General features: G+C 47.9%; 11 protein-coding genes across 11 annotated transcripts; 5 read left to right on the top strand and 6 right to left on the bottom strand.

Annotated features, from left to right (window-relative positions):
- Window positions 1-508: 508 nt before the first annotated feature.
- On the bottom strand, window positions 509-1420 carry N7479_010815 (uncharacterized protein; the record flags this gene model as incomplete). Its single annotated transcript, XM_057258506.1, has 1 exon — window positions 509-1420. The coding sequence occupies one exon, from the start codon at window positions 1418-1420 to the stop codon at window positions 509-511; it is 912 nt and encodes a 303-aa protein (XP_057105964.1).
- Window positions 1421-1931: 511 nt separating this feature from the next.
- Window positions 1932-3050, bottom strand: N7479_010814 (uncharacterized protein; the record flags this gene model as incomplete). Its single annotated transcript, XM_057258505.1, has 1 exon — window positions 1932-3050. The coding sequence occupies one exon, from the start codon at window positions 3048-3050 to the stop codon at window positions 1932-1934; it is 1119 nt and encodes a 372-aa protein (XP_057105963.1).
- A 1484-nt stretch (window positions 3051-4534) lies between these two features.
- On the top strand, window positions 4535-5585 carry N7479_010813 (SDR family oxidoreductase; the record flags this gene model as incomplete). Its single annotated transcript, XM_057258504.1, has 5 exons — window positions 4535-4576; window positions 4631-4789; window positions 4841-4947; window positions 5021-5337; window positions 5395-5585. The coding sequence occupies 5 exons, from the start codon at window positions 4535-4537 to the stop codon at window positions 5583-5585; spliced, it is 816 nt and encodes a 271-aa protein (XP_057105962.1).
- A 368-nt stretch (window positions 5586-5953) lies between these two features.
- On the bottom strand, window positions 5954-7314 carry N7479_010812 (uncharacterized protein; the record flags this gene model as incomplete). Its single annotated transcript, XM_057258503.1, has 5 exons — window positions 5954-6105; window positions 6220-6529; window positions 6589-6849; window positions 6916-7199; window positions 7260-7314. The coding sequence occupies 5 exons, from the start codon at window positions 7312-7314 to the stop codon at window positions 5954-5956; spliced, it is 1062 nt and encodes a 353-aa protein (XP_057105961.1).
- Window positions 7315-8664: 1350 nt separating this feature from the next.
- Window positions 8665-10365, top strand: N7479_010811 (putative MFS transporter; the record flags this gene model as incomplete). The annotated part of the gene is made up of 4 exons (XM_057258502.1): window positions 8665-9708; window positions 9759-10123; window positions 10176-10275; window positions 10342-10365. 4 exons carry the CDS (start codon window positions 8665-8667, stop codon window positions 10363-10365), a joined length of 1533 nt encoding a protein of 510 aa, XP_057105960.1.
- Window positions 10366-10936: 571 nt separating this feature from the next.
- On the top strand, window positions 10937-12273 carry N7479_010810 (uncharacterized protein; the record flags this gene model as incomplete). The annotated part of the gene is made up of 7 exons (XM_057258501.1): window positions 10937-10961; window positions 11215-11571; window positions 11592-11759; window positions 11795-11844; window positions 11869-12057; window positions 12080-12114; window positions 12147-12273. The coding sequence occupies 7 exons, from the start codon at window positions 10937-10939 to the stop codon at window positions 12271-12273; spliced, it is 951 nt and encodes a 316-aa protein (XP_057105959.1).
- A 781-nt stretch (window positions 12274-13054) lies between these two features.
- N7479_010809 (uncharacterized protein) lies at window positions 13055-15269 on the bottom strand (the record flags this gene model as incomplete). Its single annotated transcript, XM_057258500.1, has 3 exons — window positions 13055-14185; window positions 14235-15086; window positions 15144-15269. 3 exons carry the CDS (start codon window positions 15267-15269, stop codon window positions 13055-13057), a joined length of 2109 nt encoding a protein of 702 aa, XP_057105958.1.
- Window positions 15270-15539: 270 nt separating this feature from the next.
- N7479_010808 (ATP synthase subunit e) lies at window positions 15540-16002 on the top strand (the record flags this gene model as incomplete). The annotated part of the gene is made up of 3 exons (XM_057258499.1): window positions 15540-15560; window positions 15630-15822; window positions 15935-16002. The coding sequence occupies 3 exons, from the start codon at window positions 15540-15542 to the stop codon at window positions 16000-16002; spliced, it is 282 nt and encodes a 93-aa protein (XP_057105957.1).
- Window positions 16003-16458: 456 nt separating this feature from the next.
- On the bottom strand, window positions 16459-17254 carry N7479_010807 (CSN8/PSMD8/EIF3K family protein; the record flags this gene model as incomplete). The annotated part of the gene is made up of 3 exons (XM_057258498.1): window positions 16459-16727; window positions 16795-16976; window positions 17040-17254. 3 exons carry the CDS (start codon window positions 17252-17254, stop codon window positions 16459-16461), a joined length of 666 nt encoding a protein of 221 aa, XP_057105956.1.
- Window positions 17255-17585: 331 nt separating this feature from the next.
- On the top strand, window positions 17586-20150 carry N7479_010806 (dolichyl-diphosphooligosaccharide--protein glycosyltransferase subunit STT3; the record flags this gene model as incomplete). The annotated part of the gene is made up of 6 exons (XM_057258497.1): window positions 17586-17715; window positions 17766-17789; window positions 17880-17960; window positions 18043-18636; window positions 18694-19828; window positions 19880-20150. The coding sequence occupies 6 exons, from the start codon at window positions 17586-17588 to the stop codon at window positions 20148-20150; spliced, it is 2235 nt and encodes a 744-aa protein (XP_057105955.1).
- A 472-nt stretch (window positions 20151-20622) lies between these two features.
- N7479_010805 (Coiled-coil domain-containing protein 56) lies at window positions 20623-21067 on the bottom strand (the record flags this gene model as incomplete). The annotated part of the gene is made up of 3 exons (XM_057258496.1): window positions 20623-20702; window positions 20866-20990; window positions 21054-21067. The coding sequence occupies 3 exons, from the start codon at window positions 21065-21067 to the stop codon at window positions 20623-20625; spliced, it is 219 nt and encodes a 72-aa protein (XP_057105954.1).
- Window positions 21068-21536: the final 469 nt, after the last annotated feature.

Below are 21536 nucleotides of genomic sequence, written 5' to 3'. Positions count from 1 at the left end.
AACTATGAGAAAGGAAAGGAGATGTGGATGGGGGGTGCGCAGTAGAGCGTTGCGTGTCTTCTTAGTTTCCGGCAGGGCGGTGGCCCCAGGCGGATCTACGTATACAAATCCACAAGGGTCTTTTTTTTGGGTGCCAAGGCGTCAACTCCTTGTTTGATGTTGGACTGTCGAGTCGAGTATCCAAAGAATGAAGTTTCGGTTTATCATTGATTTACAGGTACCTAGTATGTATGGTGTTATAGAAATCTTTCTATACCAACTTGATTCATGCAGCGGCTTTGTCCAGGTGGAACGCCCGTGCGATTGCTCCTTTGAACACATTTTCGTTGGTCTTTTTTTTGGCTTCTCATTGGACGAATATTTCTAGATAGAGTTCTGGTATATTCCCATTGAAATTGCTCGCCTGGAGCCCTGCTAGTTGGCAAATACTCTACTTAGTTGGTCTTTTTCAGGGTCAACCAAATCTGGTATAGACAGTGCTGAAATGCATGTATATGGACTTCACAGATTAACGCCTTTCATCCGTCTCAACCTCCCGAATAACAAGCCACAAAGCCTTTTTGAAAGGATCTTCTTCCAGTTTGGTCTCTTGAGCGTAAGCCTCGACTCGCCTACCAAGACCTCGCTTCTCCTGGTCCCTTAGTTGGTCATTATTATACTTCTTCAACGAGGCGTTGAACCGCGTCAACTTAGACTTAGAAGACCAAGGCAGAACTTCAAATTCAAGCTCGGCAATCCAGGGCTGTAGAGTCCTAATCCTCTGCTGCAAATTAAGCTCCTGCTGCTGCCTTTCATCGGCTCCAGCGTTGGCTATGGATGCATCATTTTGGAGTTGTAGAAATAGAGGCGCTTGCCGATTGACCTTGCCCTGAGAATCCAAGATAGGGAGCTTTGCAACATGTGCCAATGCATCTAGCTTGGCAATTTCAACTCTCAGCCCACGCGGACCGAAGATGTCCTTATTGGCCTTTTTGATGGAGGAGTCTGTACGGCTTTTGGACATGCCTTGGCTGCTCATGTTTGCGAGTCCGCTGACAGCACTCCCAATCCAGTGCAGCGGGAATAGGATCGGGACAGAGTTCAAAATCCCGCCTGTTACATCTAGGACTTGGAGGGGTGGACTGGCGGCTATGTCTTTGTTCAGTTGGTCGAGGAAGGCGAGGAAGGATTCCTTGGAGAGTTGGTGGTTTTTTAAGATAGGTGGATATGCGCGGATGAAAGGAGAATCAGAGGAGGAGGTGATGGCTGGAATTGCGATTGGTTTGTGACTTGATTGAGAAGGGGTTTCTTGTACTGGTGGTGATCGGCTTGGTTGCGTTGAGGGTCCTGGAGCTGTGTATGCTGGAGGGTGATCTTCTGTCTCTCCCTCATAAGAGCGTCCCATGTCCTCGAACGGATTTTGTTTCTTTTCATCAACCATTGTGTGTGAGTGAAAGAGGATAGACTGTGAATTCTTCTCAGCCGTCTTATGGGGGCCAACACCCTTTTAAGTACTAAGTGGGGTGGAGTGAACTCAGCCTCAGATTCTTCTAGGGATTACTTGTATTGGTTAGAAATTATATACTGTAAAATAAGCCTTTAGCCACACCGGGGCAGCATTCATGGTCTTTGCAGGTTTGATTTGGGGATTTGGGGGCTGCGCTACGCCTTATCGGGCATCCTGCGCGAGCTGGTGTCAGCCGTGCAGGATTTCCTTCACAGCCTCAAATTATATGGTGGGTTTGAACATTTAAAGGTAGTGTGGTAGTGTGGTATTGTTGTATTGTGTTTTTATTGGTTATGTGTTCGACATGGAAGATCAAATGCCCAAATCAGACCATTTACTCCCAGTAATGCTGTCAACATATGCAAAACGAATTGACGCAAAACATGAACCCGAAATCTCAAGCAAAAAGTACAGTTCATGGGTATCACTCAGATATTTTAGGGCTTTAATCGTCATCCGTAATATTCAAAAGCTCTAATTCCATTGAGACCAATGCCTGGAATTCTGACCGGGGCATTCCAGTGGCCTTCGCCAGGCGGAACAAACTCTTGATGCTCGTACCGATATGCTGTTTCACTCCTACTTCATAGGTAGATTGGCTCTCTGCCTCCTGTTCCAGTTTGGCGATAGCATCAGAGCTACCGGAAGATGCAGAAGCCGGTCGCGGATGGTTCAAATCTTGTGCAGCCTTATCATTGGGGATATAGTCCGAAGAATATCCGTTAGTGCGAGGCTCCTCTGAATTGACTCCATTCACCTGTCGTCGCAAGAGATTGGCCAGCATATCTCCGTTGAGCGATGATGGACCAACCTCCGGTTGCTCCTCTGCGGGGTCATGATTATCCATGGCCGGCTGCACATCGCCATACTGCGAGAAATATGACTGCTCAGACAGGCCAGATGGGCCCGGCTTTGATGAACCGGCACGCGCGGGGGTCTTGGCTCCGGGTGTAGAGTCGTACTGAGCCCAGTAGTCATCGTCGTCGTCGTTGTCCATAATGCTATCCTGGGCTTTCTCTTCCTCGGTGGCCTTTAATATATCAGCTAGGAACTGGTCCTTTGCCTGAATATTCGCTTCCCCAATGGAAGAAACCCAGGTATTGTCATCCTCAGCAGGTCCCTCCCGTGGCAGAAGCTCTGCGACTCGCCAGCCACGGCCACCTCCTTCCTCGTCTGTCGGGCACCACAAATAGACAACCGTCAAGCTGTATTCAGTGAGTGGGACTTGTGCTTTGAGAGTCTCATCATCGATCCGTTTGTATGTCACCGGAAGCTCATCCGGAAGTTCAATTTCGCCCGATACGGGGTGTGGTTCAAAGGTGGCGCCGTCGATGAGTCTCTGCAGACGCTCAGCTTTCGCAGCATCCCAGCACAGTAGTTGAAGCCATGACTCAGTGGAAGATGTGGATAGCGAACTAAGAACACCAACTCGTTGGCGCAGAATAGGGGAGAGAAGTGGTAGCAGAGCTGGAGGTGCGCGTGGCGAGACAAAGGCTAGTGGGAGGCACGAGAGGAGGGGAGGGAGAAGTTCGCGAGTTTCCGGTGGGTTGATGAGTTCGACCATAATGGCTAGTAGTATAGGCAATGAAATGTGGAGAGAAAGAAAGTGGAAATGGGCCCCGGGGGGAGTTCAGAGACAGTGTTTTGCAAGCTCTCCGGGCTCCATTCGACCGAACGTGGGGCAACAAACAGAGCAATCACCGGCCCGCAAAGCTTGCTGTATCCATGGTTCTATTGGCCTTTATTTCTGCACGTGGATATTTTTATATCTTCAAGTTTCGTGAAGCTTCATGTTTACATCTATTTTGTTTGTGTTCTTTTCTACTTTAGACCCTCAAGTTGACGGTAGAGGCTCTAATCTATATATTCTTCTTCCCATTGGCTCTTTTTAATCTTATCCATCAACCTGAACATTCGGGGATATCCTCTAAATAAACTCACCGAGATTTCATTCTATTAAAAGTTCCACACTCCACCTTCCACATCCCGAATACAAGTCGTCAGCCTGAGACACGTTCGGAGTAGAATCATCCACCGGCTAATTCGGAATTATCTCGGTTCTGCGGGAGTAGGGAGTCCTAAACACACAAATCAAGGTAGCATGCCTCAAAGTGTTGGCGTGAGGCTGTTAAGCCAATAAGTAGAGGAATTCACTCTGACGCTTGTAAGGAAGAGAAAGTATTGAGAGGTCGAAATGTGCGGCCGCACGCCTTGGCAAACTGGGTGTACCCGGTACGTTACTTGATAGAAAGGAGGAAACAGAAAAAGAGAATAGTAAAGGAGCTACCGAGGATTCAGAATATGAGAAGTGCGAGATTTAGATTGGCAGACATTTAGCTATATGGGGAATGTGAGAATACAGATTTTGGATGGAAGAACTAGAATCCAAAACTACACACGAAGTATACTCCGTACTTTGTTCATATTTATGTTGTACATAGAAATATACGGAGATAACGGAGACTTCAACCACTCTTCCAACTACAGTCACAATCTACACCAAAATCAAATCGAAGAAGACGTACGGAGTACTTCGTACAGTGGCCCAAAAAGTCCTTTTCGCACAACGGGGTTATGTTATCTCCACGAAAGAGCCGAATGTATGGTGGGCCATAGTTGCCAATCGGACAACCGGCATTTGACAAATCTACATCCCCGTCTTACCCCTGTTCCACTTGGGTGGTATTCTGACATGCAAAATACCAAAATGCTCAACCAATCAAATGCCTGTTATCCTATTACCAACTATGGCCCGCCGTACTTTAAACGCATCCTTCGCCTGCAAATCAGCGCGGCAACTGAAAAAGTGTCAAGTATTCGCGAAGAGTCAATGATGAACCAGCAACACCATCGACCTGGATTTGAAAGCAAATATTCCAGCTGAATCAGTCCATGAATTTCGATCTAATTAGAAGAGATCGTATGTATAAATATGTCTATCTCGCTATTCTCCTCAAGTACAATTCAGCAACGTTCGTGATCTTCCCTTCATTCCAACTGTCAAAGTAAAACCACAGAATTTTTACTTCCATCTATACTTTGTTGAAAATGCCGTCTTATGTTATTACCGGGGCCTCCAGGGGTATCGGGGTGAGTTTTATTCTTAGGCGACCAGATAAAGACTAGCTTTGCTTAACCAAACAGTGGGAGTTCCTTCGCCAGCTGTCCGGCGACCCAAAGAATACCATAATTGGGATTGTTCGCAACAAGTCTCCAACTCAGGAGAAGGTGACGGAAGAGTTGCCGGAACGTACCAACATCCACATCCTGCAGGCCGACATCACCGATTATACTGCTTTGGAGGTATGGACCCTCAAATCAACAGAATGATTCTATATTGACACCTTATTCTAGGCTGCGGCCGTAGAAACTGCCACGATCACTGGCGGGAGACTTGATTATCTCATTGCCAACGCTGGGCTGGTATCCAAGTTTGATGCCTACGATTCGATTGGGGTTCTGTGAGTCCATCTGATTTCAATCATTGGGTCATACAATGTGGCAGTCACTGACAGTGTGACATTAATCAAAAAGGGGCCAACAGCCTGAAGCTCTGGAGAAGAGCCTTAGCGAGAATATAAAAATCAACGTCACCGGCAACATTCACTTGTTCAACTTGTTCATGCCCTTGATTCTGAAGGGAGAGGTCAAAAAGGTCATTGCGATTTCGAGTGGCCAGGCCTCCCTCGATGCCATCTCCGAGTTGGGGATTGAGGTCGCCCCTCTCTATGCTATCAGTAAGGCAGGTCTGAACGCTGCCGTGGCCAAGTTCAGTGCGCAGTATGTCAAGGATGGTGTTCTTTGCATGAGCATTTGTCCTGGGATGGTTGATACCGGTCACTTCGCTGATGGTATGTTTGAATTATTGTTAGTCTTCTGTTTAACACAGCAATCTGATCTTCTTTTAGCAACCGAGGAGCAGCAGAAGGGCTTGGCAGGGATGTTAGGTGCATTCGCCCGGTATGCACCCGACTTCAAGGGTCCCACTCCACCAGAGACTGCGGTGAAGGATGTAATCTCGGTAATCGAAAAGGCAAGTGCGAAGGGTGGCGATGGCGGTTCTTTTGTCTCGCATTTCGGCAACCAACGGTGGCTATAGAAATATTTCTAAAGACCCCTTTCTTTTGAAGTTTCATAGCTGAAATCCATACTCTGAAATGTTATTCTTGATTCGTTTTAAAGAAGCGAGTGAATTTATATATTTTTTGGCAGTAGGGTTAGATTCTGACAGATCGTTCACTGTTAATGAAAGGATGTGCAAGCCAACAATGTGTATTGTCCGCTCCAATCGACTTGCATTGGTCTTATGGGAGTAATATCGACTGTACGCTAAACCGTTAGTTATCTTCGATAATTTCAAAAAAAATATAGTGCGACAAGGATACCAGATACTAAATGGGCAGTTCTAAATTTACCAATCAGAGGAACCGTATGTGCTGTAACACACAACGAAAAAAAACATTGTAGTTAGACAAAAGTAGGCAAAATATTGCAACAGCTTAGGATAGCACTGAGCTTTTTAGTATAGTCAATCTCGCCCTGGGAAAGGTCGTCTTGAGCCCATATAGCTTGAATCAACTTTTTGGTCAGAAATAGGGACCGCGACGAATCCCTCCTCTCTGTCCTGGAAATTAAATCAAGGACTATACACCTTTCCCTATCGTTTCGCGCTTCACAGCCCAAGATAAGCAGCGGATACTGACGTTCACAAGAACTGAGCTGGGAGAAAATACCGAAAGCTCGCTCAATCCGTTTTTGAGTTTCCGTAGCCGGCTCTAGGATATTCCCAAATGCTCGGTTAAGGTAAATGAGAGTGGCTAGTTGGAAGAGTTCCACAAGAGTCACCATGCTCGGATTCTCGTCAATTATTGTGTCCGAGGTCGGAATGGACCGGATCCTCCATGCTAGGATTTTCAGGTAGTTTTCAAAGTCCTCGGCTTTTCCGGATGGAGAGTCATAGGATGGTTTTGTTGCGACTAAATTGCAGACCTCAGTCAAAGACTTCAGAACTTTATTGAAGGGAGACTGGGTTGAGTATGTAATCTACCCCATTTGAATTAGCAATCTGACATTATATGAGATCTGAAAAAAAATATACCAACCTCCATACAGGGATCGGTATTCACTGGCGGCGATGGGATGCCTACCGGCTCTTCCAAACACACAAGAGGTCTGTCGATCGCCGGTGGGTGCCAATGTGTAATACTGAAACGGGATAATACATCATGGTAGTATACCCAGTCAAGCAAGGCATTGAAGTCGCTATCTCTTTTGGATGTGTCTAGAGGCGAGGCTTTGATGACATTTTTGACGCCGATAATATACGATCGCCATTGGCCAGAGGTACATGATGCCTGGTAAATCTAGGTTGACGACCACATTAATATAGATCAAGCTTGTCAGTAGGAGCAGAATCCGAAGACACAAACCTCAAATGAGCATAAGAGCATCCCCGCAGCAACATGCTGAATTGCTTCCATGGTACCGATTTCACAATTTGATGCGACGCCTAGGAATTTTAAGGCAGCAATCTTGAGCTCGGCAGCCTGTGAGTGCAGCCCAGAACGGTGCAGTGAAGACAACGCGAGCAAAGAGTACAGCACTGCAGCAGTAGATGGGGCATCATTGACGAGAGCCATGCGAATAAGCATGTTGCCCACATTGGTTGGGTCATGGCCAAATGTTGTTAAAGAGCAGGATGCGGTGGATTTAACTACAATACTAGTTAGCTTTATGGGAGATTCAGAGGATGCGCAGGCCGCGTTGCACCTACAGTATTGAAATAGACGGTTTTCTGCAACATCCAACTTGAATGAATTGAATGGCATCGGCGAGCGTAGTGTTCGTCGGTGGTATTCTACGGCATGTTAGTACATTTGATTTCTCGCTGATCATATAAATGCCCCATTGTAGAAAGTATTACCACTTGATACTAGCCCTAGGAGATAGAGGTGCATCTCAATATCCCAAGTGGATATATTAAGCAGGTGTGCATTAGAGGAATGAGGCCCCGCACTCCTCTGTTGCATGAATGGACGTGCCATCATAGCACGTCGCTTATCATGAGCCTTTGGCCATGACAGCCGGAGGCCGTAGCCTTTGCAGGTGCGGTTAGACTTGGAACACTGCGAGCACGCTGGGACAGTCCGGTCGCAGAGAATCCGGCGATCTACAAGCAAATCTCAGCAAGCGCACATGCCCTTCACATCGGCATTCACATAATAAACTACAAACTGGTAATTTTCCGAAGACGAACATACCTCTACATGTCCCACAACTTCGACTCGCCATGTTGGTTCTTCTGAGTAGCCTATTGAACTCTTCGCATGCGTTGGAAAAGTTCATACAAAGGGCAACTTTTCGCAGTCATTAGTGAGATAACACAACTTAAGATCATTCGGGATGACCATCTCGCTGACTGATGTTTCTTTCCAACCTTGTAAGGTTATTTGTGCGTGGGGGCTGATATTGCGCCAAGGAATACTCCGTACCTACATATATATGTTGTAGTGTTTAGTAGTAGTTATAAGCAAGGTAAGGATCTAGTGGAAGCGGAATTAATTCCTTGAACATATTATTACTTGATCTTCTCTTACCCTAGTTTCATTCAAAACTTCAATGTCAAAACCATCTCGGTCGATGATATTAAATCCCTTCATAGTCTCCAGCCTATTCCAACCCAAACCCCGAGGGTTCGGACATCCGTGTTAATCACCTAGATCTCCGTACACTTCTTCCAAACATCCATATCATTCCTCCCTTTCATACGAGGCGACAGAAGTGTACTGTATTTCAATTGTAATGAGCAAAAGCCCCGGTGCAGCTTTTCGCTAGAGTCACGACTATATACATAAAGAGGGGGCTTATCTCGCGGGGCAAACGAAAACATTCCGAGATTTGGAATGCGCCCGGTGACATTTTCTGTGTCTATGTGGGAATTGACCGGAATCGAGTCTCTCAATCTTATATACTCCAATGAAAAAAAAAATAACCCCGAAATATCTGGATTGATAATCCGAGGTCCGACGTGCGCGCGCTAAGAGACGCATGACTCGGCCGGGTTCTATCACGTTCTTATCCTGGAAGACCGGCAAAAAAATAATAAAAGACTGCATCAAGTCAACCTGTGACACATCCGACAGAAATCGGGAATTGGCCTGGTCGTTCAATCAGTCAAAATGGTTGACTCAGAGAAGGGCCAGTTCTCGTTAACTTTGACAACGGCCCAAGGAGCGCATACCCTGGAGCCGGTGGCAGAAAATATCAATTTACAGGCCGACAGCGTGATATTCGATCGGACTCTTGAAGATGATCAAAACGACCTCAATCCAGAGCGCGGGGATGAGTGGGCCGCTCTAGAGAAGCGGGTACGATGGAAAGTCGATCTTCGTCTCTGTAGCATCGGCGGGCTCTTATGTAGCCTTAATTTGCTAGACTCGGGCGTTTTGTCCTCGGCCTCGGTAACGACTATGCTCGATGATCTTGATTTGAACCAGGGGAACCGGTACTCCGTCTCCATCTTTATTTTCACAATCGCCAGTGTGGTCTTCCAACTGCCATGCACAGTAGCAGTTCGCCTTGTTGGTCCACGTATCTGGTTTTCGTCAATCACATTTGCATTTGGACTGTTGACGCTGTGCACTGCTTTCGTTCAGAACTGGCAGCAGATGATTATCCTACGAGTGCTGCTCGGTATTTCTATGTCCGGTATCTACCCTGGCTTGACCTACCTGGTTAGTGCCTGGTACCCGCGACGAGAGCAGCAGCTCCGATTTGCATTCTTGCAGTCCGGGGAAGTTGTGATTCTGGCGACTGGCAATATCGTCAATTTCGGTCTCAATCACTTGAATGGCGTGGCCGGGTTGGCAGGTTGGCGCTGGATGTATATTGTTCAGGGTCTCATTACTTGTATCCTGGGTATCATTACCTACTGGTGGATGGTCGACTTCCCCGAGCACGCCCAGCGCAGCTTCTATTTCCTTTCAGACCAGGAAGCACGCCTTGCAACGCGCCGAATTCAGGATGATCGAGCCGATGTTGTCGCGGAACCGTTTTCCTGGGGCACGCTTCTTGCTAACTTCAAGGACCCCAAGATCTACGGCTTTGCGGTCATGTTCTTCTTGCTCAATCTCATCTCGACGGCCCTGTCGTATTTCCTACCCATCATCTTACAATCCGGTATGGGTTTCAGCTCAAATAAATCCATTCTGCTCTCTACACCAGTAAGTTGATCCAAAGTATAAAACGCCGCATTTTCTGACTCCTTCACTAGCCGTACTATTACGCCGTAATCCCGGTTATTCTAACATCATTTATCGGAGATTTCTACCGCGTTCGTGGGCCGCTGATCATCTTCAATGCCCTTGTTCTCATAGCTGGATTCCTGATGTTTGGTCTTCCCGTATCCAACCTGGTGACAGTGCGTTACATCGGGACCTTCTTGGCGACTGGTGCTTATATCTCGAACTGGGCTGCCCTCAATGCTTTCCAGGCCAACAATATCGTGGGCCAGTGGAAACGAGTGGCTACGGCGGCGGCGGTCACTGCATGTAATGGACTTGGAGGTGTCGCAGGCAGCTATATTGTCCGCCAGCAAGAAGCTCCGCAATACCTGACTGCAGTTTGGGTGTCAATTGGGTAGGTTTAAGAAATCATTGAACATTGAGCTGCTGGCTGACATCATTGCTAGTTCGCACATTCTTCTCATTGCAATCGTGGGTGCGTTCACCGTTTGCTTCTACATTGCCAATAGGCAGCAAGGGCGGGGATTAAAGGTCCTTGAGGGTGTAGTAAGTATTTCTTTTTATTGATGGTCCGTCGATTGTTTAGCCTTGCTAACGAATGAAACTTAAAAGTCTAGCTTCAGATATACTTATTGACGGGACAACTACAAATACGAAAACTTAGTAGTTCCTGTTCACTGAATATAGATGCTTTTTTTTACGACAAGCAAAAGCACTTTTCTTTTTCCATTTTTTTCGGGCTTCTAGACGTCGACTTTCATCGAACAATTAATTGGTATCACCTTTCATTTTTGGCTATTCAGTATATATTAATAGATACAAAAGACGTTTATCTATGACTCACCGCGACGTTTTGATGAAAGCTATCGACCTCATCCAAAAGGATTGACCATCTCTGATCCTCCAAGTCTGCCAACGAGGAAGGCAAGGACGGCTACCTTTCTTTTTGAACCACCGAGCCTCTCTAGAACGTGCAAAACCTTCCCGACTTTCACTCTTTGTGGGCATCTCTCTCGAATACCATGACCGGTGTTGACTTGTGCGCGGCATGCGCCGAGGTAACATTGTTTGGAAACGCCGGGGCATACGTTGAGTGAAAAGAGGCCAAATGTATTCATCTATAATCATATAAACTAGATATATAAATCGAACGGGATACACGCTCGTAGCCCCGGAAATATCTTCATAGAATCAGCTTAGTTTATTAATGTTCTTGGGCAGAGCTTGGAAGAGTATATTACTATGACTTGATGTTGATATTATTATGTTAGGCGTTTGTCTATATTGAAACTTTTTGGAATATAATGTGTTTGGTCATGAAATCCCGGTGGATGACTTTTCTTTCTATACCATCTTTAAGTGAATGATAGCTGTATATTGTGCTTTGAAGGCTGATCCATCTATGACATGTCTATTCGATCAAAGGATGGGCTCTAAGGTTGTAGGTCTATTTGGCTTAGAGCGCTCACGTTCCAAATCCGATAGTGCCGCTCATTACTGTGTCATCCTATTTACTCCATGTCTTTTATTTCCTCCAGGGCTGTCTCCCATACGATGTTGCTTTTAGCCCCGCAATATTTTATCCCTGTGAAATGCCGAGCCAGCCCTCAAAATCCGATGAGCCTAAAAATTATTCAGAAACATGTCTACTTTGTGGCATATACATCTTGACGTTTGACGGGGGAACAATAAGCCATGATCACCTGGATGTGTTCAAGGAGTCTCAATGGGAAATCTATCGCAAATCCACGATTCCTGAGCATATTCTCGTGCCATCCACCGAACTGGAGAATAAAATTTTCTCCAAATTTCCTTGGTTATCATCTTGCTATCAGCGAGGGGGTAGGTTGACATTCTCATAGAAACATTCAAATTTGAAGCTAAACGTAAATTCAAGCTGTCAGATATGCCTATTCTTCAATATATGAACTCACGGGAATTGGCCCAGTTGCACGTCTTGGTAATCAGCCGTACCAGCTTCCAAGAGACAAAAATACCGGACGAATTTCTGGACGAGAGGCGATACCACAGTACGATGATAAAATATTCACACAATTCCATCCAGGAGCTCACTGGATGCAAATAAGTCTTTATAAACACAAAAATATGGGATATGTGTTTCACTATTATTGATGGGAGATCCTTGGCCATCTGGTGGGGAAAGAATTGATCGAGAAGAGACTTGGTCAAGTTGTTCAGGCTGTGAGGATGTATTGGCAAACCCATAAAGGATGGGGTGTTACTGACACAGATACCTTATTTCGTGCCCAGCTCGACGGGGCTATATACGCGAGATGTGAGAGCTACGTTCGCGGCTGTGATATCTTTGTCAATCCATGGATTATACCAGAGCTTCAAAATGCAATCTAACTTGCCCAAAATACGGTTGGAAAACGCAAAAGCTCCTATCTCAATAGACTTCCCCTCGAGATCTCCCTTCAGGTGGCGGAAATCATTTGCCCTATTATCTACGCTCAATCCGATGTGCAGAATATGCGTAATATGTTATCTGTGTTTGCATTGAATTTACCAGATGCCTTTTAGAGAAGCCGATTACAATCCAAACTTGATTTGTTCTCCTCTCCGAGGTGGATTTGATAGAGACTGATTCGGTGGACTGGCAGCTCTTGTGGCTAGAGTTGATGGGCCTTCTTTCCGATAAATAGTATACCTCCAGTGGATTGGCACACCGCGAGCGAATACTTGGACCAATTAGGGAGATCATCGCAAATTTTCGATAAATTCGACTGAGACATTTTGCTGGGAGACAGGCTCCCTCGTTCTTTCTTGCTTTATGACAGATGTACGGGCGGTGGTCCTTTTGTATCGAATTTGTTGACTGCAGCTCCATCTATTCCGACAATATGCATAGTAAAGCCGTTGGGGCGTAGCTCACAAGGCCGAATCTCACGATATTAGAACCTTTTGTTCATACTAGCTAGATGATAGGGCTAAAAAGAGGAAAAAAATACCTATCTAGTCCAGGATGTTAGAATAAGACCTAGCAATGCTCCTATAGAAGTCATGAATTCCTCGTTATTAGTATACTATCAAATCGCGTATTAATACCAATAATTCGTGATTCTAGTTGGAGTTGATGAAGAGAAAACGAGGATCCAAGAACATAATGACGTTTTTCCTTTGCAATTCGCGATGAGATACATACACATGCACAAATTCTGTGATCGAAGGGAAGGGGGTATATGGCAAGCAAGATGGGAGACCTCGCAAGGAAAAAGGTAGACCGGGAAGGTCGGCCCGCAGAAGAAAACTACATCGACAATAATTGGAAAAGACATTAAATTAAGCCTTTGGAGCGGTAACCTTAAGCCACCCGATCCTTGTCTTTCTGTTCCAGCTTTCCCACAAGCCGTTTCATGCCCGTCCATTCATCCGCCGGCACTTCCTCTGGCAGCCCGCAGAGACCCTTGCCAACTTCAAAGACTGTAACGACACCATTAAGGCCACCAGTTGCCAGGCGGCGTCCTTCACGCTCGTCCCACGCAACCTTGTTAAGGCTTCGGGACATGATGCTGCCATGGGTGTTGTCAACAACTTCACGTGCGACTGGTACTTCGGTATCTGAAGCGAGGTCCCAGACTTCGACGTTGCCGGCACCGTCGACGAGAGAGAACACACCAGGTCGGGTTGGGTGCCAGCGAGCATCGTAGACAACATCGTCACGGGTGATATCGAGGATGGGGGAGACGACTTGGGATTGGGCCATCCCAGATGTGGCAGAGGCAGTCGTCGCAGGTGGCCGCACACGCCATAGCTTCACGCTCCAGTCCAGACTAGAGCTCAGCATAAGATCACCAAGGTCCACGGGTCCACGACCGGGGTGGAATGCAGTGGACATGATTGGGGCCGTATGTCCCTTGTAGGCTAGGCGGTGGTCTGTTCCAGACTTGGCTCCGGCCCGATCGTACCGGTGGCATGGGTAAATGACTCCTTCTTCAGTGCCGACGATGAAGAACGTAGGATCAGAGTGAGGGAATGACATGGTGGTTGGAGCAAGATCTTCGGTCTTGGATGGGGGTGGTGTAGTCAGTTCCACACGATCTTGTGGGTAAGAGAGCATGTCCATCGTCCAACCGCAGACCACACCGTCCGTGGAGGCGGTCATGATATTGTGTGCATTCTGTGTGCCAACAATCGAGATGCTATAAACGGGATGGGCGTGTCCGCCACCTGACAGAGGGGTCTTTTGTACTGGAGAGCCTCCACCGGCGCGCGAGGAACGAGTGTCCCATACAAGCACCTGGCCCGAATAGGAGCCTCCAACAACAAGGTTTGGGTGATAGGGAGAGAATTTTGCGGTGAGGATGTCGGATGTCGAGTGGAACACATATTCCGGACGAGATTGCAAGTGCTGATTCCAGATCTGAACAAGGCCATCAGGTTCGTGAGGAGCCGAAGTATTCTTAGTGTATGATGCAAGCAACAATTCAGGGAACTGGGGTAGATGTTAGCATGAGCCAAAGTAGATTTATTGGAGGTAGGACGCTTGCCTTGGGAGAGAAGCTTAGATCACTGATAACGCGATTCTTGCTCCATCGTTCGTCCCAGAAATGGCACACTTCTTGTATTCCTCTCCTTTTCTTGCCGGTTTCCTCGTCTTCTTGCAGATGCCCATCAATTCCACCCAGTTCATAGTCTGCCAGTACATCGTAATCTTCGTCTAAAGCTCGCTCGATGACCTTCGAAGAGCGTTCCACAAAGTCTAGGAAGTCGTCCGAGGATGTGACTGCTTTCAGCTCATCGTCATCGAGTTTGCGCAGGGGATACCGCAGCTTCGAGGATTGTGCAGCTGTATTCTCATTATTATCGGCCTGCTTGGTAGCTTGAAGCTCTTCCTCAATTTCCTTGCGAAGCTTCTGTCTGATTTCCTCGTCTCGCTCCCGGTCTCGCCGACTAAGACGCTTGCTCGATCGCGTAGTACCAGGTGACTCCTCATCGTCCGAAGCAACAGACTCCTCGGGGGTCTCGGGCTGTAAATCTAGTCCATCTGTTTGCACGGCCTTGCTATAGGTGACAACTTCCGGTTTGGGTGTGGATTTGTATTCGGGTTCACGTTCAGGGGGCTGTGGGGCTTCCGTTGGAGAGTAAATCCATGGCTCATCGGTTGTCTGGACGGCAATGGACTGGGATTGTGGTCGCGATAGAGTGGCATATGTATCTGCATTCTCCCCGCTTAACTGGCTCGCGCTCACCACGGAGGTTGGTCGACTTCCTATCCGCGACGGGCCATCGGCGCCGTAACTGAGGGAGGCCGAAGCTGGGCGGTCGACCAAGCGAGAGATCAAGTCATCAAGATCGTGTCTGGTATCTGCACGGCTTGGTATTGGTGAAATAATCTGGTTAAGTTGTTAGGCCTGGACTAGCTCCATAATTCATTCACATGCCGCGTTTACCTCTGAAGCATCCCCGACGCTGGTTCGAGATGTGAATTCCTTCTGGCGGAGCTCGCGCTGCTTTTTGAGCTCGGCAAGCTTAGCCCGCTTCGCGAGGATCTCATCCTTGCGCTGCTGCATCGACATCTTGTACAATCATAAAATGGTTAGACCAGATGCGTCCGCGTCTAAGTGTACTTCCACTGCGGGTTTATTTACGGGGATGACTAAGCTCCGTCTTCGGGAACTCCTGGAGCGGTCCGGAAAAACTCGCGCGCGCAGAACATGAACTGAACCTCGCCATTTGACTAACCAGGATATTCATTGCCATTGACGGTTGACACCTGTTGCACGGTCCCTCCTTCTAACACAATTTATTCCCTCATTTAATTCCCGTCTTCCGGAAACCTCGCAGAAATGGCTAGCCAGGGTGTCAATGTGAGTACCGGCTAAGGGTTATCCTCTCCTCTCCCCCGACGGTTGTTGACCACGTCTACAAACCTACAGGTCCTCCGTTACTCGGCCCTCGTTGCCGGTCTTGTCTACGGTGTCTACCACCAGTCCTCCCTCAACTCGGTGACCAAGCGCGCAGAGATCGAGCACGAGTATGCCCGCAAGGAGCGCCTGATCGAGCAGGCCAAGGCCGAATACAGGAAGAAGACCCAGCCCCAGCAAGAGATCAAGACACAAACCAGCGGACGTACGTTCAATCTTCTCCAATTCCCTCCGATGATACGACTCGGATACATACAACGACATCCGGAGTCGCCGCATATCTCTAGAAACCTCAAGTGCTAATCCAAACTCCATAGTTATCACGAATTTCGAGGATCCCAAGTTCGACCTGGAGGCGTTCTTGAAGGCCAAGGCTGGAGAGTAAAAGGTGATGGATGGTATAGAGGAGGAATGGATGCTACGCAATGATCTCTTTGCGGGAATCGCACCTCGCCCAGGGTATTAGACGCGATTTGCTCGACTCCGCTCCATTTTATTGTACGATTGTTTGGGTTTTATCTGCCCTCGAGCTATGGCATTGCGAGCGCAAGATGGAATGATTTTTGTTTCTCATTTTTAGACGTTTTATCTGGGTCCTGTACATACCCTGGGCTGTCGTGCGCCTGTACACTACAGTTGGACCACAAGCAAGAGCAAAAGATCGTGTTATGCATTCCGGCGTTACCAATGGCCCTAGTACGTACCAAACCAATCTTGGTTTCGATGTTCATCGGTCCGCACATCTCCATACCCCGGAGAGAGGACGTACCCGTGTACAGCGCAGTCCTCGGACGGATCGGATCTATTAAATAACTTGTATTCTTCGGATTTCTGAGCAAAGTTAAGCCGCACGCGTTCCCAGCATCGCCATTGCCTTGCGAATCCCGTTAGAGGACTGAGGCTCCGCGGGCGATACGACGATAGGTTTGGGATGCAGCAGCTTTGATTCCAGATCCCAAGTCCATCCACATTTCGTGAAATTTGATATTATGTTTGAATCTTCCTGTTTGGCGAGTTCTTCGTTAAGACCAAGGTAGGTTGCCGCTGTAGCAAGTCGTATGGCTTCGTAGGACCTGCTCACTGCGATCAAGGTCTTGTCTTGGAAGAAACCTAATTGTAGAATAATTGGTCAATTCAAGATCCAGTTGAAAGAAGATTGTTGTCAGGGGAAAAATACTTTCATATCTCTGAACCAGCGGCTGCAAAACTTCTGGCCATGGTAGCCCTCGGAGTACCTGGTAGACCTGGCCGTGTTCAGTCTGCCATACCGCACGCAGTAAAGTCAAGCAGTTCTGTAAAGAAGGATCCTGTTGCAGCAGGGCTTCGGGAATTCGTTTCGTTAAGGCGCGAGCTTCAGAGCTGGGGCCCGAGATTTATTAGCATTGTGGCAACCATCAATAGCACTTTCGCTAAACAACTAACACTTGGTCGGTAAGAAGATGCACAAGAAAGAAGCTTGAGTAGAACAGGCTCAATAGTGTAGAGTCACTACTGCTTGTGTTGTGACTGCCAACTCCGGTAGAAATGATACATGCTTGAAGCTCATATCGCGACAGGGCCTCAAAGAGCTGTGACGGTGGAGCATTGGAAACCACCAGCTGTGAGAGCTGCTCTATGGTCAGCGAAGCCGGCTCCATGTGGGTATGTGAGGTGTAGATGGATTGGAAATCGCTCGTTTTGCTGTGGTGATATTGATGGACTCAACAGTGATAAGTATATTGTGTTCAAAAGTTAGTCAAAAGATCTAAGCAAAGATTAATGATGAGTCGTAGTATTGCGGGGAGCAATCGGAGGTGGCGCCTTTCGCCGGTGCCAAGACCTTCAGAAGTGACCACCTTGCGCAGCTCTTGTTCTTCCCATCACTCCCCACGGCCCTCACCACTGGCACCTCAGCCCAATTCATTCCTTGATTTCATGTTTCTATTTTGAATTTCTGACTCTGGACTTTGCTCCTTTTTCAAGGCCATTATGGCCCCGTCTTCCCTTGATGTTGTGCTGAAAGGCAGCTCCGGCCGGAATACGCGCGGTCTATTGCGGGTTATCATTCTCTGTACCATTGCCGCCGCCGCGGTGTCCAGCCGCTTGTTTAGTGTTATTAGTAAGTCTCAATTGAGTTCTTTTATGACCAGTATGCTGACTATCTTCTAGGATTTGAAAGTATCATCCACGAATGTATGGTTTCCTTGCGCTGCTGCATTAGATGCGGCCACCTCGACAGTCCCCCGAACATACAAATGAGATATTGATACTGTATTACTCTAGTCGACCCGTGGTTTAACTTCCGTGCGACAAAATACTTGGTCGAAAATGGCTTTTATAGCTTCTGGGATTGGTTTGATGACCGTGAGGCCCCTTCCCCGTGATTGCATGTCCTCCACATGGCAGTATAAATGGCATTGTGCTAATGGAAATTCTCGTGCTATAGGAACATGGCACCCTCTTGGTCGTGTGACTGGTGGTACACTGTACCCTGGCCTGATGGTCACTAGCGGCGTGATCTACCACATCCTTCGTCTCCTTACCATCCCCGTCGACATTCGAAACATCTGTGTCATGCTCGCCCCCGGATTCTCTGGACTAACAGCCCTGGCGATGTATCTCCTGACCTCTGAGATGTCCGACTCTCCCTCCGCAGGTCTCCTGGCCGCTGCTTTCATGGGAATTACACCCGGTTACATCTCGCGATCTGTGGCAGGCAGCTACGATAATGAAGCCATTGCCATTTTCCTGTTGGTTTTCACATTCTACCTGTGGATCAAGGCCGTGAAAAACGGCTCAATCATGTGGGGAGCTTTGACTGCATTGTTCTATGGATACATGGTTTCTGCTTGGGGTGGATATGTCTTCATTACCAACCTGATCCCTCTCCATGTCTTTGTTCTTCTGTGCATGGGCCGATACAGCACCCGTGTCTATATCAGCTACACCACCTGGTATGCCCTGGGAACATTGGGAAGCATGCAGATCCCCTTCGTCGGTTTCCTGCCCATTCGCAACAGTGACCACATGTCTGCACTTGGTAATACTTTGCATTCTTAGCCATACATACTGTTGTCTTATTCTAACTATTTGATAGGCGTCTTTGGATTGATCCAATTGGTGGCATTTGCCGAGTTCATCCGAGGCTACCTGCCTGGCAAGCAATTTCAGAAGCTCCTCACCTCTATGGTCTTGCTTACGTTCGGCCTTGGATTCGGTGGTCTTGTCCTGCTGTCAGTCTCTGGGGTCATTGCTCCCTGGAGTGGTCGCTTCTACTCTCTGTGGGATACCGGATACGCCAAGATTCATATTCCAATTATTGCCTCCGTCTCTGAGCACCAGCCCACCGCCTGGCCTGCCTTCTTCTTTGACCTGAACTTCCTTATCTGGCTGTTCCCGGCCGGTGTGTTCATGTGCTTCCAGAAACTTAAGGATGAGCATGTCTTCGTGGTCATCTACTCAGTCCTTGCTAGTTACTTCGCCGGCGTTATGGTCCGTCTGATGCTGACTTTGACCCCCATCGTCTGTGTTGCGGCTGCTCTGGCCTTGTCTTGCATCCTTGATAACTTCCTGGTCGCGTCAACTCCCCCGACCCCGAGCACTGAAACCAAGGTTAAGGCCACCACGGACGATAAGTCACTCCGGTCAACCAGGAACCCCGTTGTCGGTATCTACTCCTGGTTTTCCAAGTCTGTCGTGGTAGCTTCAGTCTCTCTTTACTTGCTTCTGTTTGTTGCACACTGCACCTGGGTTACTTCCAACGCATACTCCTCCCCCTCCGTGGTTCTGGCCAGCAAGCTCCCTGATGGAAGCCAGTTCATCATCGATGACTATCGTGAGGCCTACTATTGGCTCCGCCAGAACACCCCGGACAATGCCAAGATCATGTCCTGGTGGGATTATGGATATCAGATTGGTGGTATGGCTGACCGCCCCACTCTGGTTGACAACAACACCTGGAACAACACCCATATTGCCACTGTTGGCAAGGCAATGAGCTCACGCGAGGAAGTGAGCTACCCCATTCTACGACAGCATGATGTTGACTACGTCCTCGTTGTGTTTGGTGGACTGCTCGGCTACTCCGGCGACGATCTGAATAAGTTCCTCTGGATGGTTCGTATTGCCGAGGGTATCTGGCCAGATGAGATCAAGGAGCGCGACTACTTCACCGCTCGTGGTGAGTACCGTGTCGATGAGGAGGCCACTCCCGCCATGAAGAACAGCTTGATGTAAGTACCCCACGTTTTATTTTTCTGAAGTCATTGCTAATCCATTAACAGGTACAAAATGTCTTACCACAACTACCAGTCGCTCTTCCCGACCGGTCAGGCCATGGACCGTGTCCGTGGCACAAAGCTTCCCAAGGAAAGTCCCCAGCTTAACACACTGGAAGAGGCTTTCACTAGTGAGAACTGGATCGTTCGTCTCTACAAGGTCAAGGACTTGGATAACCTCGGCCGTGATCATAGCAACGCAGTTGCCTTTGACAAGGGCCTCAAGCGCAAGCGTGTCCCCAAGCATAAGGGTCCTCGTGTTCTGCGAACCGAGTAGAGATTTGTTTTCTAGATTCGTTCTGCATTTTCTTGTCTTGTTGGCTGTTATGATTCGCTCTGGCATAGCAGGCCCTTTGTACTGTGCGTTAAAACCATACCGAATATACTCTAGTTCTAGCCACCTAGAAATATATCAATGTCTTCCTTCTTGGGAGGCTATCATATCACTCTGTCAACTTTACCTACGTAATATTAGCGATTCGATGTTAGAACGGCCGGTCTTTCTGTGGAGTTAGGAGTGCATATAGAAAGCACAGCAGCACACTGCTTGCGAAGATATGATAGGCATCCGTAGCCCAAATTCATTGTACAGGCTATAACCCAAGCCAATTCTTTCTGTATGTAGCAGCACACATGCTGATATTATCGCTAATCCTGCAGATCTAAAAAAACAAGGTCTCCCTGAAGACTCCGAACCCCCAATTGCAGCGTCAACCCATCACCAAGTACCGGTGGTTATTGAGCGTGCTTCATTTCTTGTCCACGGGGGCATCGGGGACCTTGACGTCGGCGAACTCTTCTTGGCCGACAGCCTTGAGGGTGTAGGTATCTGGAAATTCAAGCCATATTAGCACGAGGTCGTATTTATTGGAGATATCGAGCCCGCATGGAGACTTCTCAGCGGGCAAGTTCTGGTGGCATGATCATCCACGGTTCGGAAATAGGGACAGGGTTGAAGCAGAACATCGGTATGCGCGATAGGGTCTACTCACAGACTGCAATTGTAAATGCGAACAGTCCGAAGCCTGTAAGGGTATTCTTGAACAGATATGGGCGGCGGGCGCGCAGAAGGGCGGCACCGGCGCGATAGTCCTTGCCGTAGTAGGTGGAGTTGAAGCTGTGGCAGAAGTATGATTTTAGCAAGATGAGGTCTCTCCGAGTACATAAAGTCAATACATACATTCCGGTAGCCATGGTGAGAGTGTTCGTTGACGGAGACGTGAGTGATAAGAAAGCTGAGGCCATACAGGCAGAGCCGGAGGAAAAGTCTTGGCGTTGGAGGCCCAGACAACGTGGATTTAGATGTTTCTATTGATATTACATTGAGATTTTTTTATATTGTAATTGAGACACTGGTTGAATACAATTCCGAATCGTTGAAGCAGAGACTTTTTAGCTTAGGCAATCGAGTTGCATAGAGAGATACGCAGCTCACATACATCGGAGTCTTTGTCGGCCGGCTTTCAGGCTTCGCAGCTTTTGTCGCATCCTCGACGGCCGTCAACCTCACTTCCCAATCGCCCTTCTTTCACCACCCATCGCATAACCACTTATCATCTCCAACCTTGGTGTTGATCCGCCGCTATTTTCTCATTTTGCGATCACATCCCTTAGCTTATGCGCATTGCTTTTGCAACCGCGTCCGTGTCCCCCGTTCGCCTAC

The sequence above is a fragment of the Penicillium vulpinum genome (assembly GCF_028829585.1).
Source record: "Penicillium vulpinum strain IBT 29486 chromosome Unknown utg000004l_segment0_segment0, whole genome shotgun sequence".
NCBI classification, from domain to species: domain Eukaryota; kingdom Fungi; phylum Ascomycota; class Eurotiomycetes; order Eurotiales; family Aspergillaceae; genus Penicillium; species Penicillium vulpinum.
Note: the sequence above shows the minus strand (reverse complement) of the source record. Positions and strands in the feature narration are given on the sequence as shown.